The 20,857-nt window shown below is 37.4% G+C and overlaps 1 protein-coding gene across 1 annotated transcript; it reads right to left on the reverse strand.

Moving 5' to 3' along the window:
• Positions 1-120: 120 nt before the first annotated feature.
• Positions 121-11,697, reverse strand: LOC140242108 (uncharacterized). Its single transcript, XM_072321871.1, has 10 exons — positions 11,596-11,697; positions 9,012-9,283; positions 8,017-8,158; positions 6,538-6,694; positions 5,684-6,092; positions 5,279-5,386; positions 4,344-4,482; positions 3,684-3,782; positions 683-826; positions 121-243 (listed from the first exon to the last, which is right to left on the reverse strand). The coding sequence occupies exons 1-10, from the start codon at positions 11,695-11,697 to the stop codon at positions 121-123; spliced, it is 1,695 nt and encodes a 564-aa protein (XP_072177972.1).
• Between the last annotated feature and the right edge of the window lie 9,160 nt (positions 11,698-20,857).

Consider the following 20,857-nt stretch of genomic DNA (forward strand, 5'->3'; position numbering starts at 1 on the left):
CGTCTAGTGTCTGGGTACAGCCTCATTGCGACATGGTATTTAACACTCAATTTGATCGATCAGGACGTCTTCGTATCAAAGGGAGGGTTCTCATGCAATTGACTTCCTGTCTCGGTATCATCAGTAGAACTGCGACCCGCGCTTCCTTTGTGCATCTGCAAATTTCTTCACCAGATCGCTGGGCTGGACAACCAGCTGAAGACAGTTTGAGTCGCCAGACATGATCTTCTCCTTCACGAAGTCCTGGGACATAAAGCACACACATAAAGTAAAACTTGAACTACTAGCAGTCATTTACATAGTAATGATGGAGTGGCGAAATGTGTGCATGTCTTGACAACGAAGTCTCCTCTGTACACGAAAGAACACTCGCCAGCTTCAACACAATTTAATGCAATTTTGGACCCCTCTTAACGCATCGTAATGTTCATCTGAAAAGTTAATATCTTGTGTGTTCTCTCACATGATCTGCGACTTGGTTGTGGCATTACTAGAACTGTTATACAGCTATGTATTTACAATTGAAAATGAAAGAACTTTATTCAGCAGCTCATCCACCAACAACTGCACCAAATTGATCCGTGAGTAGTTGTAAATGTAAAAATAACGTTTTGTTTTCATCAGCTTCATTCTATCAGTATATTTGTCTGTTTGTTTCACATCTGCCCTATGATCGCTTTACCTGGTTTGTTCCGCTCTTTACAAGAGGAATCGGCTTGTTGGCTATTTCTGTGATGATCCAGTCACACTCCTTCTTCGATAACGCTCCTGGTGCCTTGGTGATCAAACCAGCCTCCCGCACTTTTCCACTCTGGACTTCCTTAATCTACAGAAAGGATTACAAGATAAACAAAATAATACATGTGGATAGATATACGAATAGATAGGCAGGTATATGAGATGTAGATACCGGTTAACAGATAGATAAATAGAGAGAGAGAGAGAGAGAGATAGAGATAGATAGATTTTTTCAATTCAATTTCGGTTTTATTAAAAAAACACCAAATAAAAGTCCGAAGACTAACCATATTTGGTTTACATCAAACTTTACAGCTTTACAACAGGGAAACATAAAGAAAAGAAATAAAACAAACTGACATTTTACACAACTGATACATATGGACACCCCCGAAAAAAAGACAAACAATAATCACATTATGATAAAAATTGATAGCACCAATAATAACAACAAAGATAAGGCATCAACTGACGAGAAATTGCACACACCCTCACATACAATATACATATATTATGATAAAATTCATTATATATAATTCACACATTAAAAAACTTTAAATGTTATCATATTGATAGATAAATATTGGAGTAAAAAACCAGCAACTAAAAAGGAATGCAGTCATACACAGAAATTTAAATCAATTTCATACTAGTGCAAATAAAGTTATGAGGAAAAAAAAAACGCAGCCTAATGCAAACATCATAATGTGTCATGACAAAAAAAAAAAAAAAAATCAAGGCTATCAGTATTCAAGAAGAGAGTGAGAAAAGAAACAAAAAATCAAGGGAGTTAAATAGGAGACGTTGAATAAATATTCGCGAACAGGTGTGGAAGCGGATAAGAAATAAAAGAGGACAACCAGAAACTACAAGAGAGAGAGGGAGAGAGAAGAGACTAACATAGGGATCATGACAAGGAGGGAAACAAAGCGGAGCAGAGAGAAAAATAAGTACTCACGAGCAGGTGTGAATAAGTATTCGCAAACAGGTGTGAAAGCGAATAAGATAATCAAAGGATAGCAGCAACATATACATCGAGAGAGAACGAACGGAGAAATCAAAGAGAAGGGGTAAAACAGAAAGAAACAGGGAAAAAAAGGTTAAAAAAAACCAAAAAAAAAAACCATAGAAAAAATCCAAAAAAAACAAAAAACAAAAACAAAACCAAGATACTAATAGATAGATAGATAGATACATGCATACATAAATACATATACGTATGCAAACGTATACAAACACACATACATAAATACATACAAGCATTCAAATAACACATATATTAGGTAAAGGTAGATTGTAGAAGAGATGTAGATGTGGAGAAGAGAGGGGGAGAGGGGAGTGAGGTAAGGGTAGAAATAGGATGGCGTGGAGTGATGTTGATAAAAAGCGATAACATAGAGATTGCCTACAAAGTCCCTTGTACTTCAGGACTGGCAAAGAAGTCACTTGTAAACCTGTTTACAGGTTTAGGTGCACCTTTCGTGCTGATGCAATACCCTTCTTTGTCCTTTTTAGGATTGCTGCAAGTAAACTGAAGCATGTTCCTCTAGACTTTGTTTCTTAAATCGCACATGGTCAGTCGATGTACGGAGGTATTTTCTAAGCGAATGTTATCGACAGCAGCCTGAGCGGTATTCCTTCTTTTCTATATACAGGAAACACTATTGAGGAGGTGGATAATAGCCTGGCCTTTACTATCATTGTTGTAGTAATTCCGCCATTGTACGTACCATAGGACCGTATACGGGTACTCAAACGTGTAAGTGAATAAAAAGGTTAAAAAACTGTAAGAATGACAAATCGTCATAGACACCGTAAAGACTGGGGATTCTATTACTGAATATTTTCCTGCGTTCGTTGGATTTTTTTTTTTTTTGAGGGGGGGGGGGGGGAGAGGTGGGTGTTGACATGGCTATATCCATCGGGCTACTGCATGGATAATCTCACCACCGCTCCGTCTTGGTTATTTTGTACACTAGGATGCAAATCAGTGTGAAAGCAGGTATATAGAAGTTTAAGGAGAAAACTAATTCTATTTAGACTCCATGAGCGAGTGTAAACGACTCTAAGAGATAAAAATTGACACCATTACTGAAGTGAAATATTTATCAAGTTCTTATCGTTGCTAATGACATGAGCATCTAGTCATTGTCAATAGGACAATTCCCTTTTCACAATTCAACTATCTTTACACAGGCTTCAAATGGTGACTGCGAGACGAAGATATAAACCTGATCTTTGAACCTGACTGCTAAAACATGATTAGTATAGCAGAACAATAATTATTTGCTCTCTCCCTCCTCTCTCTCTCTCTCTCTCTCTGTCTCTTTGTGTACAAAAACGATAAGTGTTGAGCGACTGGCATGACCTGGAATCAATGGACCCCGTAATTGCAGGCATTTGTTTATTCATAGCAATTTATACAATGAAAAATGCGTCGAGGTACAACCAAGACATTAAATATCAGGATGGGATCCACGAACTTTAAAAACAACAAAAACCTCACCGGTGAAACTTCTTTCATGAAATTTTACGTCATTTATTGTGACTGCGCTGTAGCATTATCGAACTTCGTTAGGCAAATGTGATTCAACAATGTCATTTAGATACAGAATATAAGCGTAGCATAGATATGATTATTATTGTGCTATTAACTATAGCATTTCATACTGATATCATTTTACACGAGCTGAAAAAAACCTCCCAAATTTTGCGGTCTTTGTGGCTTGATATAGTAAGTCATTTTCATGTGGCGAATTGAGGTATCAGGGAACCTAAACAATCATAAACGCACTTATTTGCTACATTATTGGAAAATCGTCAATTCTAGATGACTCGCCTCTCTGTCCTGCCCACTTTGATAAAATCAAATGAAGGAAAAACACTCACGCGCTTATACACACACATACACACACACACACACACAATAGAAAGTAGAAACAAACCTCATTTTGCTTGACCACCAGACCCCAAGCCACTGAGCTATCAGATCTCTGTGTGGAGATGATGCAGGCTTTGCTCAGGCGAAATAGGGTTACATCGATCTGGGGAAAGGAATTTTATGAAATCATTCTAATTATCTTATGTAGTTTTGATGATAATGATGCCATGTCAACAATCTTATTTCGTTGTATGTTTATTAAAATTCGGTCAAAAATTCACAGAAATGAATTATATTGTATATCACATTTTGTGCATTCACTCAAGAAAGTAAAACTCATTGTAAAATGTAAGCAAATGCAAAATCTTTAACATTATAAAATATGAAAATCAAATTACTGAATGTGACATTTGTAATTTGATGGAATGTGATGAAAACTCGATGATACACACATAGATAACGAAGCCTTGTTACCCCTCTCTAATACAACATAAGATATTGCTCCTGTTGTTGTTTTTGTTGTTGATGATGCTGTGTTGTTGTTAACGTTGTTGCAGCTGTTGTTGTAATAAATCACTTTACTTTGTTGAAGAACTGATGTAATATTCCTCCCGACCAACAGAGACCAGACCCCTCGTATTCTCGTAAATGCGATATTATTCATTTTCCCGCTCTTTTTGTGCAAGAAAATCCCAGTATGGTCTAATAAAGCTGAAGTAGATACCGTATTACTGGCGGAAGACCGGACGAACTCGGCAAACAGGTCGGCAGTCTTTACCTCCTGGTTGTTCACCTGTTTGATCTTGTCTCCGACGTGGAGCCTCCCGTAGAGGTTGTTAAGGTCCTTTTTCCAGCCCGCTACCCTGATGCATTATGACCGAACAATTAGATAATCAACGTCATCATCGTCTCCCCTGACCATGTGATAGGTGTACAAATTTTCCCGTCACGGGAAATAAGGGCGGCAAAATTTGAAGAGAATTACTACCTCTATAAAAGGATACTATAACGTGATACCTCTCTGGTCGTAGTCATAAGATCATAATACCGGTACTAAGTCATTCCAGTTTTCATGATACATGTCATTTACATTCATTTAAAGCACTGGGAGGTAGGTAGGTTGTATACAGAATGTCCATACCATACTGTATATTCTCCTATGGAAGATATTTTCGAATAAATATTTCGAATTCTTCTGCTAGCGTCCTTGGACCAGATATTTATATTTATCATGTCTCTCTTTAAATATCAAGAGGAGACAAAAACAGAAATGCTGGAAGGGATGAGGTTAGTCTGGTTTCCAGACCCTTTGCCAACTGGACTCCGCGGCGACGAAGTCGCCGCCCCGCGACGAAGTCGCCGCCTTTGCCGAAGGCAAAGGCGAGAAAATCAACTTAAACTATACTAGTTTTCGACGTTGAGGGCGTTAATATCATGGATAGCGAAATAGTATGGGCAGAGGGTCTGGAAGCCAGACTAGGATGAGGTAAAATTGATGACACCACGTCTGGAATACAACAGAAGACAGCTGAAGACACCACCAAAAGACAAGGCTCTTATACAGTGTGCAGTATGCTCACTGGGTTTAAAGAAAGCATCTTTATCAGTGTAATAGGAAAAAGGTCTAAGGATCTTTCCACTCTCCTTTCCTGCACTCACCAGGTTTCTTCCCCGATGGTTACCAGTACCAATGTGTCGAGAAGCTCAGCTTTTGTAAATGTCACAACGATGCCGTCAAGGTGTTTGCTCTGTTGCCACCGTAGTTTTCTACGAATGAAATAGACGTGAGTTCACAGTGACAAACAGCTCTCCGATCTGATCTCACCATAACACCAATAATGTCAACTGCTTTTTTTATCCATAATGTCCTTGTCAAAATGATACGGCAATACTGTAAAAGACTTAGTTATGAGGTAATCACGATGTAACTTGAACAATAAACACTTTTCCAGTTGATAGACGATTCAAAAAAGAATATATTCCTCCCAATAACTTCACGGTGTGCCATTTTTTGCCCATGTTTCAATAGAAAAAAAACAACAACAATGGTCAGGATTGACTTACTCAATATAATGAATGTCATCGCTGACTTCATGAGCTTGAAAGTGTCCCGACAAACGGCTCATATCGAGGAAGGCTTTTGGGATAGAGCCCGATCGTGGTATGTTTTCATAATCTACGGTCCTGCTCCGGTGAATCCGAACGTAACAATCGGAAGGCCGAGGTGGCAAAGGAGGTGCGCTCGGCGAGTCTTGGGTATCATATTTGTCGATACAGGGAGAGCTTTTGCATCTTTCTTTAGGTCTTTTTTCAGGCAAGATAACCGATTTTCTAGGTAGTACAGGTCTATCGCCATCTTTGGTTTCACTGGCGTCATACTGATCGACCACACTGTGATGGATTATTTGAGCATATATTGCGCTCTCTGGTGCTTCGTCGCAATTATTCTTGTAAGTACCTTGCTCATCAGAATCTATGGGAGTAGATAATCAAAGTTGACAAAAATTAAGGATTGTTAGCATTTGTTTTCACATTAAGATTTTGGACTGCTCGAAGCTAGAAGGGTTGATATAACTAATTGTTATGTTCTGTTGGTTCTATCTGTGCTGTTGACTAGGTAATACCTTCCGATCATTATCTTGTTCAATGTTGCATTCAATACATTTTTTCCGTGTTTTGTATTGTACTTTAAACGCTACATATACGCTACTTATACTTTAATGATAATACCACCATGATGTAATCACGATGATAACGGTTGACGTGTAAGAAACGTGACAGAGATACAGTTGAAAATAGAGAACAAGAAGAACAGTGAAGAAAAGAGAGACAGAAATTAAAAGAATGAGACCAAACATGTGGGAGCATTGATGATGATTCACTCTTGATACGTTTTCTTTAGTATATATCCAACTTACCTTTGTCTCTCTGATCCAGTGTCCAATCGTTGTCTTCGTCGTCGTCCATCTCGAAGTCAAAGTTTATGTTCTGCAATGTGCAACTGTCATCACTTTGGTTTCCCGCTGACGAATGTGATGAAGACCGAGAGGATGCCGAACTGTGTCTGCTACCACGCTTTTGATGAGAATAAGTAAATTGGATTATCATCGAAGTGAACCCCCAAAAAGGAGGGAAAAATACAGCAGAGTTTGCTGAAATCTAGTCTTTGGTACAAATATTTGATAAGACGGCTTCGAGATACTGAATAAGGCATGAGGACTCATAACAAACATGTACACAGTATGTACAAACATTTTTGTAGACATACAAAGAAAGTAAATAATCTGAACGTTTTTCATACATTCTTTCACATTTATCTATTCATTCATTCATTCAAGTTCATTCATTTCCATCTCCAACAGAATCATTAAAATATAAACTTTTACAACAACAAAAAACTTGTTCGCATATTTTCAGCACACACAACAAACGGAAATCATAAGTATATATAACATGTAGGGTATACATTTCATGAGTGTCGTGAAAATGCTGAAAATGAAGAGGAATGCTCAAAAAGCATTGCTTGTATTGGTTTATTCGCAGCAAACATGATTACAAAAAATTACATAATTGACATGATATATTACATAATATGCCGAACAACAAAACGCAATAACCCGACTATACAACACTACTACTATACTACTACTAGGCCTACTACTGATGATGGTGGTAATAAAAACCCAATTAGCCCTAAAGAAGCACCCGGACAGTTGCATAAAAAAGGAGGGAGAGATTAAAATAAAACACAAACACGCCCAAAACTGATAGTATGGCGTGAAAGGAAAAGGTGTCGATGTCTTAATGAAGAAGTAATGGATAATCGAAATCGCTGAGCAAACGCTTGAAGTTATAGATTTTACCTTCTTTACGTCTTGCAGCTATTGATTAATGCCTTACAAGGTCTTCAGTTTCATAGTATAAATGTATACATTTTTCTCCAAGGAAGGCATTTTAACAGTATATTAGATAAGATGAATGAGAAAATGACAACGAAACAGCCATAATTGTGTCTGCATTGATTTTCTTTAATTTTAGCAGAGTGATCAATTGAACGCTCCACTGTGACCATGTTACCATTTTGACATAATTGACCTGTTTTGTTGTTGTGAGTAACTGGGGGATTGTGCCTTGAGTTGTGCTGCTCCAAAGCTTTGGAATAAATTACCTGAGAAAATGAAGAAGGCCCCATTACTTGGTGTCTTCAAATCTTTGTTGAAGACTTACCTTTCTTAGAAGCCTTTGATTAATTTATTTATTTTCTGTGTGTCAAACAGTAACAATGTTAGGAGCTCTGTTACATCACAGCGCAGTAGAGTATATCTATATAGTAGCCGCGCTATACAAATTTGTCTAATTCTTAATCATTGTTGTGAGACGATGTTAGAAAAACTTACTTGGATTGGAAAGTCTGGGTCAGCAGGTCTATCCTCTTCCGTGCTTTCATAAGAAGACTTTGTGTTTTTACGATTTCCACCTGTTTTACTCATTGACGTAGAAATGTCTTTAAACACGCCATGCCAGTCTCTGAGGTCTTTCCTGTTAGAAAAAAAAGATACAAAATTGTATTTCTTATATTTCTGATTGTCACTATGAAAGCACACAAAAATGTTTTTCTTGAATTCAAACGGACAAGACTTCAAAGGTTTAAAAAGGTAGGGAAACAGAATGTGTCTTTTTTGGTTTATTTGGTATGTAGTAAAAGAATAGTAATTTTGCAAATCTGGACAAAACTAACATGATTAACAAAAATATTTCATTCCTGTGTACTACTTCTTTTCTTTTTTCACACAGTACAAGTTGAAATGAAAATTTGACAGAGACACTTAAGTTTGTCAAACTGATAACTCTTAAATTAAAAATGCAATTGTACAGCTAAATAGAACGGAAAAATGCTACAAAATATATGATTGAATTTACACACATTTTGCACACTCACACACACATAGTTAAAAGTGCAAAAACTAATACACACACACACACACACACACACGAAAATACATGCCGCATACGTGGATTCTGTACGTATCTTTTTATTTTTTTTATTTCTATTTTCTGCAGAACATAACACAATGTACGAAAATCACAAATAATTTTGCGTGCACAGTAGTTGACTGTATACCACGATATAGAAAATATGGAGAGGCATTTAACGAATTAAAAGCATGCAAAAATATAATTAAATTCAATCCAATCTTGTGACATCACCCATGCTTCTCAGGAGAGCTTAAAGCAGACTATGAGAAATGTGACTGTTTGCTTGCTTCTTCTGTGATATATTCCTCTCAACTTCAACATTAAGCTAAATGTTGAAGGTGAAGTGTATGCAGAACAAACAAAACACTACTTATACTATTAAACCAACTGGAAAGGGTAAAATGTCTTTGCTCACTCATCATCGATTTTGAAGTAGTTTGGAAATGCGCCGTGCATAAGTATGAGCACGTGGTTCACCTTCCTCCCTATCTTCATGTCCAAACAATGGACTTTGACGCTGGTCGTGATGGCAATATGAGGGGCCAATGTAGTGGAACTCTTCCTTCGACCTCTGGGGCGGCCGGAGCTTTTCCTCTTCCCTTCAAATGTCTTCTTGTCCCTGAACCCCTCGAGCGTGAAGTTTTCATTTGAAAAAGACCACAGGACGAAGAAATACCTGTCCGATTTCTACACACAAAATAAGCAAGATATTCAAGAATGATAACGGTAATTGACAGCTCTAATATAATATTTCACCTAAACAAGTTTTGACAGTGTTTTTATGCTCTGTCCAAGATAGAATCACAGTTCTGTGTTATATGTCTTCGGACTATCGAAGAACTCTTATATCATTAATGCCTAAACAGGATGGTGATGATGCTGCTCAGTCGGAAGCGCACCTTCCTTGTTCAGGTTCGAGCCCAAAATGAATCTATGTCTGAATAATGTGTTGTGTAACTATGCTGCCCCTCCACTCCTCCTGCCCCCCCCCCCCTCCCCCCCCCCCCCGTAGAGTAAGAGGCAAAACACAAGATTTTTATCCCTCGCATTGGACAGTGAGTGACAGAGTCACGACTTATACACGTAAAACAAAATCCCACTTCATTAATTCACCGCAAAGAGCATGGAGCTAACCCAGCGAAGTGGTTCACCCATACAAACAACAAACGAACAAACACACACACACACACACACACACACACACAAACAAAGCGTTACACAATGGAAATAGTGATTAATTGCACAATAAAAAAATAAAAAAAAAATTATTTCAATTGAGTCACAGTTACATGTGTGGTTGCAGCCTCCTTGAACCGTCATTATTCTTTTTCGTGAAAACACGTGAAACATTAGAGATCCACACTCTTCTCGTTTACACCAGCACTTATTTACTGTTACTCTCGCTATCAATATAAACTTAAAAATGCTGTTGACCTTTCACTGTTAGGGAATATACCTCCATGGTATATCTTCAACAAGGGCTTGAAGCGTTGAAAGGGTTTAGTTGATGAAACAAATTATCCTTTAACTTTACTTAGATGTTATATACAATCTCTGTTTTTTTTTTTTATAATGGAATAATAATGTAATAATGTGCATAATTATACCCCCGTTATCCAAATTAATATAAATATGCTCTAGATGTTCAGTGTTAGAGTATATACTTCCATGGTATCTTCAACGTAGGCTTGAAAGGGTTTGGTTGATGAGACAAGTTATCCTTTGATTTTACTTTGATGTTATATACAACTTATGTTTGTTTTTTTTTTTTCTATCATGGAATGTAACATGAATCTAAGTTTTGTGCCTGCGTGTGATTTGTCTGCATAATTATATTAAAGATATTGTATGGTAATATAGCGTGGCTTTTTTTCTGTACTAAGGAACTTGCAACAGTTATTGAGCGCTGTTTTAAGTTTATTCAATTTCTGTATGATCGAGATTGATAAACTGAACGTGACTGAAAAGAACTTTGTATACCCGTTTTATGCTAATTTCGTCGAAATGGTGGAAATAAAGATGCTCTCGTTATTGTCCTTACTCATTGGTGCATGCGACGGGGCTTCATTATTAATTTTGTAGATAAATGTTTGCCTGCTACAATCATAGAGGTAATCACAGAATCATCAGGAAATCGCTGGAAGAAATAGAAACGGAACCAAAACGGACAAATCTTATATAATACCGCAATACTTCAATCACTTGAACAACATCAACAACAACAACAACGCCGATAACAGCAACAAAAATGTCAACAATGCCGTGGTCAACATCACACACTCCCCTAGACATCTTTATTTATTTATTTTTTTGGTAGGTATAGCCTTTTTGAAGTAGCTTTACAGCATGTGACTTCCTCTTCGATTGTTGTTGTTGTTGTTGTTTTTGTAATCACACTTTGGGGGGGGGGGGGGGTAACTGTTTATTACTACGATTATTTTTTTTTTTCCAAGCTGTAAATCATCCTCCTGACTTTGCACAAACTTATATCAAAATATTGCCTGGATTGCGGAACTTCCTAATAAAATATTTACCAAAAATACACACATGCGCGCGCGCGCGCGGGCACAAAACAAAATTACCGGAAAATCCCTTCTATTGTTCTTTTTTTTTCTCTCAACAATGTAATTAGCAGTCGTTAAGTCGTCATCTCCGACAAAATCGTTTGATTTATTCATTTGTTTGATTCAGAGTTGCTTCAACGTAGGGATCGGTGTCAGAGGCAAACGTGTCAATAACACTGCAAGGGGATAACTGTGATATTTGGACTAATATGTTCCTGTTCTATTTCTTGTGACCTCTTTCCGCTGACAGTTTTGCCCAGGAGCAAGTACCACATAAGAAATACTGCAGTATCGGTTCAATTTACAATGACGTAACTGATGACGCTCAATTCCGTTGTCTGCTCATGACGTAATGCACAATCAAAAGTCAAAACTATTCAACACTGAACGATTAAAGGAAGAAGAAAAACGATATCTTCAAAACTTCAATCCTACCTTAAACTCTACAGTGATGCCGCCATCAATTTTCTTTTCTCGGCCAACAGTAAGGTAGCCCTGGTGAATCTTATCCCGCGTGTCACTCGTATTCTCTGCCATCTTGACTCAACAAGATGCGTGGCGCTGTTCCAGTGTTAAGTCCCCGAGCAGAAAACAAACAAACAAACAAGCAAAGAGATTATCAAAACAAACAACCAAAGCCATCAAATTGATCATTTCATAATAAGTCAGTGATAATAAGCTGATCTTTTTTTACCTCTGCCTGTGCATATTTTATTCTGACGAGCTTTTGAAATGGGACTGCTATTATAAGCCCCCGTCCTTTTGAATTTTATTCATACAGTGAAATTAGCATCAGCAAAATGATCAAACTATAAGTCCTGATTAGGAACGCACTCTATACAAACTCCTCAATAGGTTATCTGTGCTAATAACAGAAAGCATACTGTATGCATGGTACAGAGTAGATCACTAATCATATTCGGTGATGGCATTTTATGGATGCATTTTGCCAAATATCGTGAAGAGGTTGTATGTCAGGATATGAATACATTAATGTACACATTGCATTTTTCGATTTCCGAAGAAATCTCAATTTCATGTTGTTATAATGATCTCGTGGGTAGGTATATATGTATTTTATGAAAAGATATCAACACAGATCCAACCGTCTCTCTCCTTATAAGGGAAATTTAAAAACTGTTTCGAAGCCATGTTCGCATCAATATAGAAGAAAACCTTTCATGTTTGATATGCATTGATGGGTTTGCTCGATTGGCTCCCACACGCCAGCAAATATTGGTTCTTCATTTTGCCGTTGTTTTGATCAATGTGATTGGCTCAGAAAGATGGCTCAGAAACAGGGAAGTGTAACTGAACAGACTTTTTCACTTCCTCCTATGACTTGAGGAATTGTGTAACATCACGCAACTGTAGATGGTGACCAAATTTTGTCGTTGTTCTTCTAAGCTACACTGCAAGGCTATTGCTTCCTGTTGGACCTGGTTTCAAAGAAGAATGACGAATACTGGAAATGAAGTCTAGTTCCATTGGAAATAGTTTAGTTTCAGTCTGATTGACTGCATTTATTACAGACGCATAGATTTTTGTGAACGAGTACTACACACGAACCTTTGTCTTGCGTACGAAAGCTGGATGTGCCAATCTAACACTGTTTTCGATATCTCCTTATCTCATTTAAAAACATTATATTAACTACATTAACATACCCATTGTAAGTTTTGTTTCTTAAATAGTGTTATGAACATGTATTAATGTGAATTAGTGTAACGTGTTCAGCCCACGTGGGCCAGAGAATGATTCTCTTTTGTTGAAAAAAAAGAAGAATAAATAATAAATGAATTTAATTGAATTTAATTGAATTCGAGACTCTTGGGACTATGGCGATCGAGGGGGCGCTGTGGCATAGTGGACAAGACTCCCGACTCCCGACTCCCGATCGGAGGACCCGAGTTCGAATCCCGCCCAGTGCTCACGTCCTTGGACAAGATGTTTTTACCCACTATGTCCCACTCGACCCAGGTGTGTAAATGGGTACCTGCATGCAACGCTTATGAATAATGGCAGGGTCCTCTGGTAGAGCAGTGGCAACACTGAAGAGGCTACCCTGGATAAATAAGACCCCTATTATTATTATAAAAAAAGTAATCTTTGATTGAAGACAGCATAATGACCAAATTGTCCTGCGTTGTTGGTTTTATTTTCCTGGGTTTGCATGGATGTTTCTGTACATGTTTGTGTTTGTGTGTGTGTGTGTGTGTGTGTGTGCGTGTGTGTGTGTCTGTCTGTTTCTTTGCTTTATTTAAACTTTATGCTCTTCTCTCTTCTCAATCGGAGTGTCCAGTCGTTTACTTACATAAGTATACCTACGTGTATATATATATATATATATATATATATATATATATATATATATATATATGAATGAAAAAACAACTGGTAACACATTTTTGGCCAATAAAGCATGAGTTTATCCGACTCAAATTTTCGGCGTCCAGAACCTTCTTGACAATGACGGTATCAAAACAAAGCAAAACAAAAATTGAACATGAAGAGCGCGCACTCATTCACGTTTATGAGTGGAAATCACTGATGTCATTTGGAGACCAAGATCAGTGTTGGAAATAAGCTGCTTGGCGGAGGTCTGCGCTCTCAGAGTGCTTCTCTAGTTTCCACTACAAGTAAAAAAAATGAGTTTTTCATTTGCGGAACTTACTTCTTGTACAAGGTTTGCTCTTTAGTAAGTCTCCTCCATATTCTTTACAATTTAGTGCTGCTTCAATTCACATTGATTTCAGAAAGATCAAAATATCTGTATATAAAGTGGATGTGGAAAAAAACCTTAAATGAAAATGAAATGAAATGAAAATGCCAAATGCCTTTACAAAAAGAAAAACTGACTTGTAACGATTGATGTCCCGGCTATACATCAGTATTTCTGCAGCTGCTATGTAGTTTGCTTCTGATGCATTTATAGTTATAAACGCGACAGAATTGTGCACATATACTTTGTACGGTCCTCTTAAGAGAGAAATGGGAAACCGGGCTGAACGTAAAGGCATTGACAATTCTATAATCCAGGGCAATTTCTCCTTCTCATTCAAAGTGCGTAATTGTGGAAGGGACTTAGGCTTATCTAGGATTTTTGTTGCTTTCTTTGTGATGTTTCACGTTGTTTTTGATAGGTTGTGAAATGTTGATGGATATTTCTTCCCCTCGCAACAGGGAGGTGGGCCTCCTACTTTGTGGTTGTGCTCAGTGAATTTTGTTGATTAGTGCGGATTGCGCAACGTTGCAACAATCGCAAGGATCTTCTTTATAACAATGTGTGGAATGCGCAGACTCAAACTTTTGATAATCACTCCACCGAGCAAAGGTTAACAAAAGACCGAATTCCTTTAAGGGGCAGTCGTTTTGTGACTGCCGAGAGGCTGAAAATGAAGGAAAGGTGTATGAACATGAGAAAAAGAATTCAAAACCGGTGGATCGAACCATTTTCACCTCCAGTTTGGCCTATTTGAAATGTGATACACATAGACTACTGCCCTACTTTGGCAAATGGAAACAGATTACTAAATTCATCCTCATCTGAGTTCATAATGGTGTCAAATTGGACATGGTTGGCTCTACTTGGACGCCATAAGTCATCCGCAAGTGGGGAGCAGAAACAAAGACATGAATAAGTCAAGGTACCATTCACTACTGACTGTTGACGTGGATAACAGATTCATTGTGTTCGATGGCCAAATTGATGAGAAATTCTCTTGTCATATAGCGTTTCCTTTATCAAAGTTGATTGGCACATGATGAGAAATGTTCATAGGCTGAATAACCCAACGCCAGTCAGAACCTGCATAAAGAAACATCAAATCATAGTCACGTAATAGCGGACCATTTGTAACGTTCATCCCATGGGTATTATACACTGTACGTGTGCATCTGCACAAATAGCAAGGTGGGAAGAAGGCGCAAAGACATCGAAGCTGAAAAGAGTAATTGTGCAACGCTAGCAAGAGTTGAGCTTCTTGGTGATGCTGATGTTATTGGTGATGATGATGATGATGATGATGATGATGATGATGATGATGATGATGATGGTGAAGATTAAGATGAAGGCATGCGTTTCTCTCAAAATACTTGATTTAACCCATCATAGAATTTAACAGCTGCTGATATTGTTTGTCTTCAAAATACAAAATGTTTTGTTCTGATCTCAGCGCTTAAAATGTTGCTTCGACGTTGTCTCGGGGCTTTACGAAACCCTCTCAATAGCATTTCTAACCCTTCCGTGTATGACAACTTCATTACAACTTGGACACGTTGTGGAATAGGAAGTTTACTACACTTCAGTGAACTTCATTCTCCAGTTCGTATAACATTCATCACCAAAATATATCTTGATACATTGATACCTTGATGCAGTAATCCCATGAAGCAGCTTGTACATGAAGCTATACTGTGATGAACTCGAGCTGTGTGTCGTGAGGGGGTGGCATTCAGTGTATGTACAAGTGTCTCACTATCATACAATAAAATGTGAGTATGACTGCTGATTGATTGTGCTCTTGATTTCACTATGGTTAAAGAAAACAACCTGTGGCTGACGTTTCTACACGCTCGAAGACAACTGTCACATTCGAACATGATAATTATACCTTCCAAACAGATGGACTTGTGGGTGGATATATTTATAGGCAACGGAAAAAGAAACTTAGGGACCATTAACATGCATTGATCAAAATATTGTCAAGTAGAAAAGAAGATCAGCGTCCAACTCCCAAACTAAGATTAATGATCAATGTTATTAATATTGTTTCCGTTATCAATATTGTTTGAAGGAAAAAATGCACAAAGTAAATCACATCGCAATATAGCAGTCAATGGCATAATAAACTTCGTGACAAACAACATCATGCGAGTGACAATAGTCCTTTCCTATACATACATTAAGCAAAGAACGAGCTTAAAGCAATTTGAAGAACGTAACTTGCAACAAACACTATTATCTAATTTCCTGGACATCTCACTCTGGTTTTTAATGTGACAAAACATACAGGACATTTAGTTTACTTTACCAAGACAATGCCATTCGTTCGCGATTTCGTCTTTAACGGGAAAAAGATAAACAAGACCTAACATGAAAAGAAAGTTTATAGTTCGTTATTCAGAAGGTTCGATTATCCGAGAATGAAATAAGGTTCGGTGAGTATTCCCAAGGTTCGTAAATCCGAAAATGAAAAGGAGGTGCGTATACTATTCAACGAATCTTCGGAATTACAAACCTTGTTTCGTTTACGGATTAATGAATCCTCGGATTAAACGAACTTTATCTCATTTTCGAATAGACCGTCGCATTTTCGGAATAATGAACATCACCCAAAAGGAAACAGACAATGCAGATTAATAAAAACAAATTTATGGACATAAATCAACTAGAAACAATTCATCGATAAGTAATCAATCTTGTTTTAACAACGCTAAAGGGTCAGAAACCGAAAGTACTCGTTGTTTAGGTATAGATTTGACTGATTAAAATTATCATCTCATTCATTTTATTCATCGGCTTTGTCACACGTTGCAGGAACAGATAGACCGGGATATGCCGTTTTGGAAGGCCGACAAGTGCGGCCAGAAACTCTTGGCTGAAGTTGATTGTTTTCATACCCTGGAATCACAAGGTTTTAAACCCAACATTGCTCTTCCGTGATAGTTATGTCTATCCCTAAACAATGTAGTATAGGCCCTGCTAACATGGATTATGCTCAACTTGGTCAAAAATAATGGTTAAGTAATATATGTATAGCGTTCGGTGACCAGGCATTTAATCTTTTTAATGTACTCGAATATTGTATCTGGTGGGACCATCGATCTATATGCTTTGCTTTTTAGTGGGTCCCACCATCTCCATCCCTCAAATTATTTCACGTTCAAATGCTTCACTTCTTTAATTCTCGTCAAAGTACAAAGTAGTCTGTTTTTTTTTAATCATTTATGTTGACATCTCTTTCCTTTATTCATTTGTATGTGTGTGATTGTGTTATTGATTATACCAGAGATCATGTTGGAGATGGAGAGAAAAAATGAACTTGTGTAAACTATAGAGATAAATGAACTTTTGTAGACTATAGAGATAAATGAACTTGTGTAGATTATAGAGATAAAACAACAATTTCTTTATCGTAGGATTGAAGGGGTTTTGTTTTGAGGAGAGAGATCAATTACACAGGGTATGCTTTTTATTTCATTGTTATGGTTACAGTGAATAAAATCGTATTCTCGATTCTCAGTACTATTATGAACGCCTCACTTGAATTGTGAAAGCCATATAACTCGCCCTATACTTTCTGGATATCAGTGATCTTATAATGTCATTGTAATTGTATCGTATGTGAAATTCCCTTGTTGAATTATCGCCGTTCAGAAGTTATTGCGTAATGTTATGTAACCGACCATGACCTGTAAGTGTTCACCTGTACCTCGGTGAGAAAATACTTTGCTATGCTTTACTATTCAGTGATCCAGGTGATCTAACTTTGTGTATAGTGAAAGCAGACAGACCTCTCCTCTCTCCTTTCTCCTATCCTATCTCTATGCAAGTCACCCCTCCCCTTATTTTCCTATATGTTATGTATTATGTACGAGGGCTGCATGCAAATCAAGCAATGCTTAAGCTGTAGCCCTTCTGCGTTATTCATTGCATCACTGATATGTTCTGTTGTACATTGTAAAGGCAACGAAGAAACTGTATTGCTGTACATTCTAAAGGTAATGAAGAAACTTACCTTGTTAGCGCTTAATGTTTATGTATATCCATTTATATGTATGGTACCAACAGTGTATATGATATATGTGTATGTATCTGCATAAGCAATGATATAATGCAGGAACCAATAAATCAAATCAAAAATCAAATCAAATACTGGAGGCCAATGAATTTTGGGTTACTAGTATCTCATGCACCTCTGACTTATTAAAAGTGTGTTATCTTTGTATTCAGAGGATGTGATGCATTTATGATCATTTGAATTAAAGAAAAAGGAAATTTACTGAAAATGTGTATATTCAGGTTATTTGAAATCCGTCTCCTCGTTGGCATACTTGAATATGATATGATACCATGGCTTTGTGAAATAGATAAGACTCTATTATTTTATTGCTTCTGCTGTTAGTTCATGTCTTACCACGTTCCACAGCCTAGTTTGTTTGAGTTCTTTTTTGTGTGTGTCAAAGTAAGCTTAAACAATGAGCAGTTTCATTTAATCTAAAACATTTTGTCTAGTAAACGTTGCATCTATATCTTATCAGATTGCATCATCTGGGTTACATGATACTCGAATGTATGAACTACATTCTGAATCTGACTGTGACGCTTTAAACTGTTACGGGGAAGTAAACAAACTTCAATGCCAGCCCAAATCTGCCTCGTGTAGTAGCTTGTCATTAGGTGCAAAGTTTGCGAGCCTGATTAACGTCATTGTTTATCAGAAAAATAAGAGCACGATAACAACAGTGGAGAACATACCAGAGAGTTACAGTTCGTTAAGGAAAGGGTCCAAGACGTGCAGGAGGCATTTAACGAGTAAACGTCCACCTCCCCCCAGGAACTCGAGGGTTTGGACAGTGTCAGTTTACCTAACCACGGTCTCTTGATAGACACGGCTGGCTCTGAAGCAGAGCCACGGGACCATGCAATCGTTGATGTCGACTTACCTGTCGTAACGGAGATTCTCTTCAGATTTTTCTCCTGTCAGGTTGTCAGGACGTCTTCACGAGGTCAAACTTTTAAGACAAAGGGTGGCCACCGCACGAGCCCTCGATTTTAACCGGAAAACTTTTGACTGACGACTGGTTATCAGTTCGATGCCTCGATTGCGCCACTTCGGAACCAAGGGTTTCATCAGCTGGCGTTGCGCTCTCCAGTCACGGTAGCAAACGGGAATACAGACCTCCGAAATGTCAATGAGGAAGTTCACACGTGTTATTTTTATCGGTACCCGACTGGCATGATGTACATGACACGATAAGGGGAGGTTCAGGTTCAATGCGTATTGAACATTGTGCCTTTGTCCCTATGTGTTTGCTCCTGCTTTATGCAGGCATGCCTACTTCTGGGACTCCAGTGGCTCAATATTACCTTTCTCTATAAATAATAATTATATACATCATGATTGTTTTAATATGCAATAGAATGTACATATATACATACACAAACATGCGCACATATATGTATGTATATATATATATATATATATATATATATATATATATATATATATATATATGTATATAATGTTCATCTTGGGATTTTCCACGTGTTGGACTTCGAATTTTATTATACGAAGAAGAAGGAGTCTCGAGTACGTTATTTGTAGTTCCAACAAGGTTTTTATTCACAAAATTTTTGGCCAGCCTCAGGCCTTCGTCAGTGAATAACGAACACTATATATATATATATATATATATATATATATATATATCCCTAGTTGGCACCTTAGGGAGACATATTTGGGGGAAGTGTCTTCATTAGGGAGACAACTGGTCATTAAGGAGACAACTTTCGTGTCTCCATTGCGTAAACTGCCATTGAACATGTATATAATAAATTTGCATATAAAACAAATGGAAATGTCTTCCAAATGACCCATCTAGGAGTATATATATATATATATATATATATATATATAATAAGAAATGATTTCCAGGTTTATATGTTACAAATGTAACACAGAGGAGTGCACTCTGATTAATACTTCTACTACAAAAAGGAAACCGACGAAGAAAATAACACTTGACAATGACCGTCATTGTCAAGACTCGTGAAGAAGGCGTAGGACGCGTGCGCCGCAATTATTATGATTTCCAGGTTTATTGTTGCTACTATACTATAGGTTTTCCCGACCAATTTCGCACTTTTGTCAGTCCAATTCCTTATTGCTGCATTCAATTTAGCAAAATTTAGCGTAGATGACATGTTCGGTATTTCAATTTCATTCAGATTCATTTTGGAGCATTCAAATTACCTTTAACCTCATTCTAATTAACACTTTTTTCAATTTAAATTCTTAAAACAAGCACCATTTCGTTATTCGTTCATTCAATTTAGAATGATATGGTCACGTGATCACGTATATGTTGCGCTCGTTCATTCGAATTAATTTTGGGGCATCCAATTTTACAACTTTTGTAGTCAATTTAGCACACACGTATATACAACATAGTTATTGTTTTGTAAGCATCATTACACCTCATATTTTCCTATTCATTTTAGAGATTTTGGCAAGAGTTTTTGTTTTCAATGTGCTTATTGAGTCTTCCAGTCCGAAGATAGTGCATGTGGCCACAACTTATCTGGCCGTTGAGCTCTTTATTCCGAGTGTGTCGGCCAGCTCCAGGAAGTCAAGGTTATGATCATCGAATGTTCCTACAATTCTTTCTCTGTCTTCTTGAGATATACGTTTGTATCTAACTTGCGCTGTCATGAGTGTAAGATGAAGTTAATCTGTAGTATTGGTACATGTAGGCCTATATGTATGAAAGAAAAGGGGCGTCACAGAACAACAAACTCGAGTTATATCGGGTCGAAAAAAAATTATACTTTTACTACTTAACAGTGTGTGGATGAAACAAAAAGTCACATAGAAATGTATACGTGTAAATGTTCTCACCTTTTCAATAAGTAAATAACATGACTTTAATTTCAATGAAAATGTTTGGAGTTTGACTGCCCATTCGCGAAATT

This window comes from Diadema setosum, chromosome 18, assembly GCF_964275005.1.
Source record: "Diadema setosum chromosome 18, eeDiaSeto1, whole genome shotgun sequence".
In the NCBI taxonomy this organism is placed as follows: Eukaryota; Metazoa; Echinodermata; class Echinoidea; order Diadematoida; family Diadematidae; genus Diadema; species Diadema setosum.

Bases quoted from the DNA above. Each gene is read 5' to 3' on its own strand.
- LOC140242108 (XM_072321871.1), bottom strand. From the start codon at position 11,697: ATGGCAGAGAATACGAGTGACACGCGGGATAAGATTCACCAGGGCTAC. The intron at 6,695-8,016 runs GTAAGTTTTTCT...TCTCATCAAAAG, and splicing joins ACCCAGACTTTCCAATCCAA to CGTGGTAGCAGACACAGTTC. The intron at 827-3,683 runs GTTTGTTTCTAC...TCCTTTCTGTAG, and splicing joins TGGTGGTCAAGCAAAATGAG to ATTAAGGAAGTCCAGAGTGG.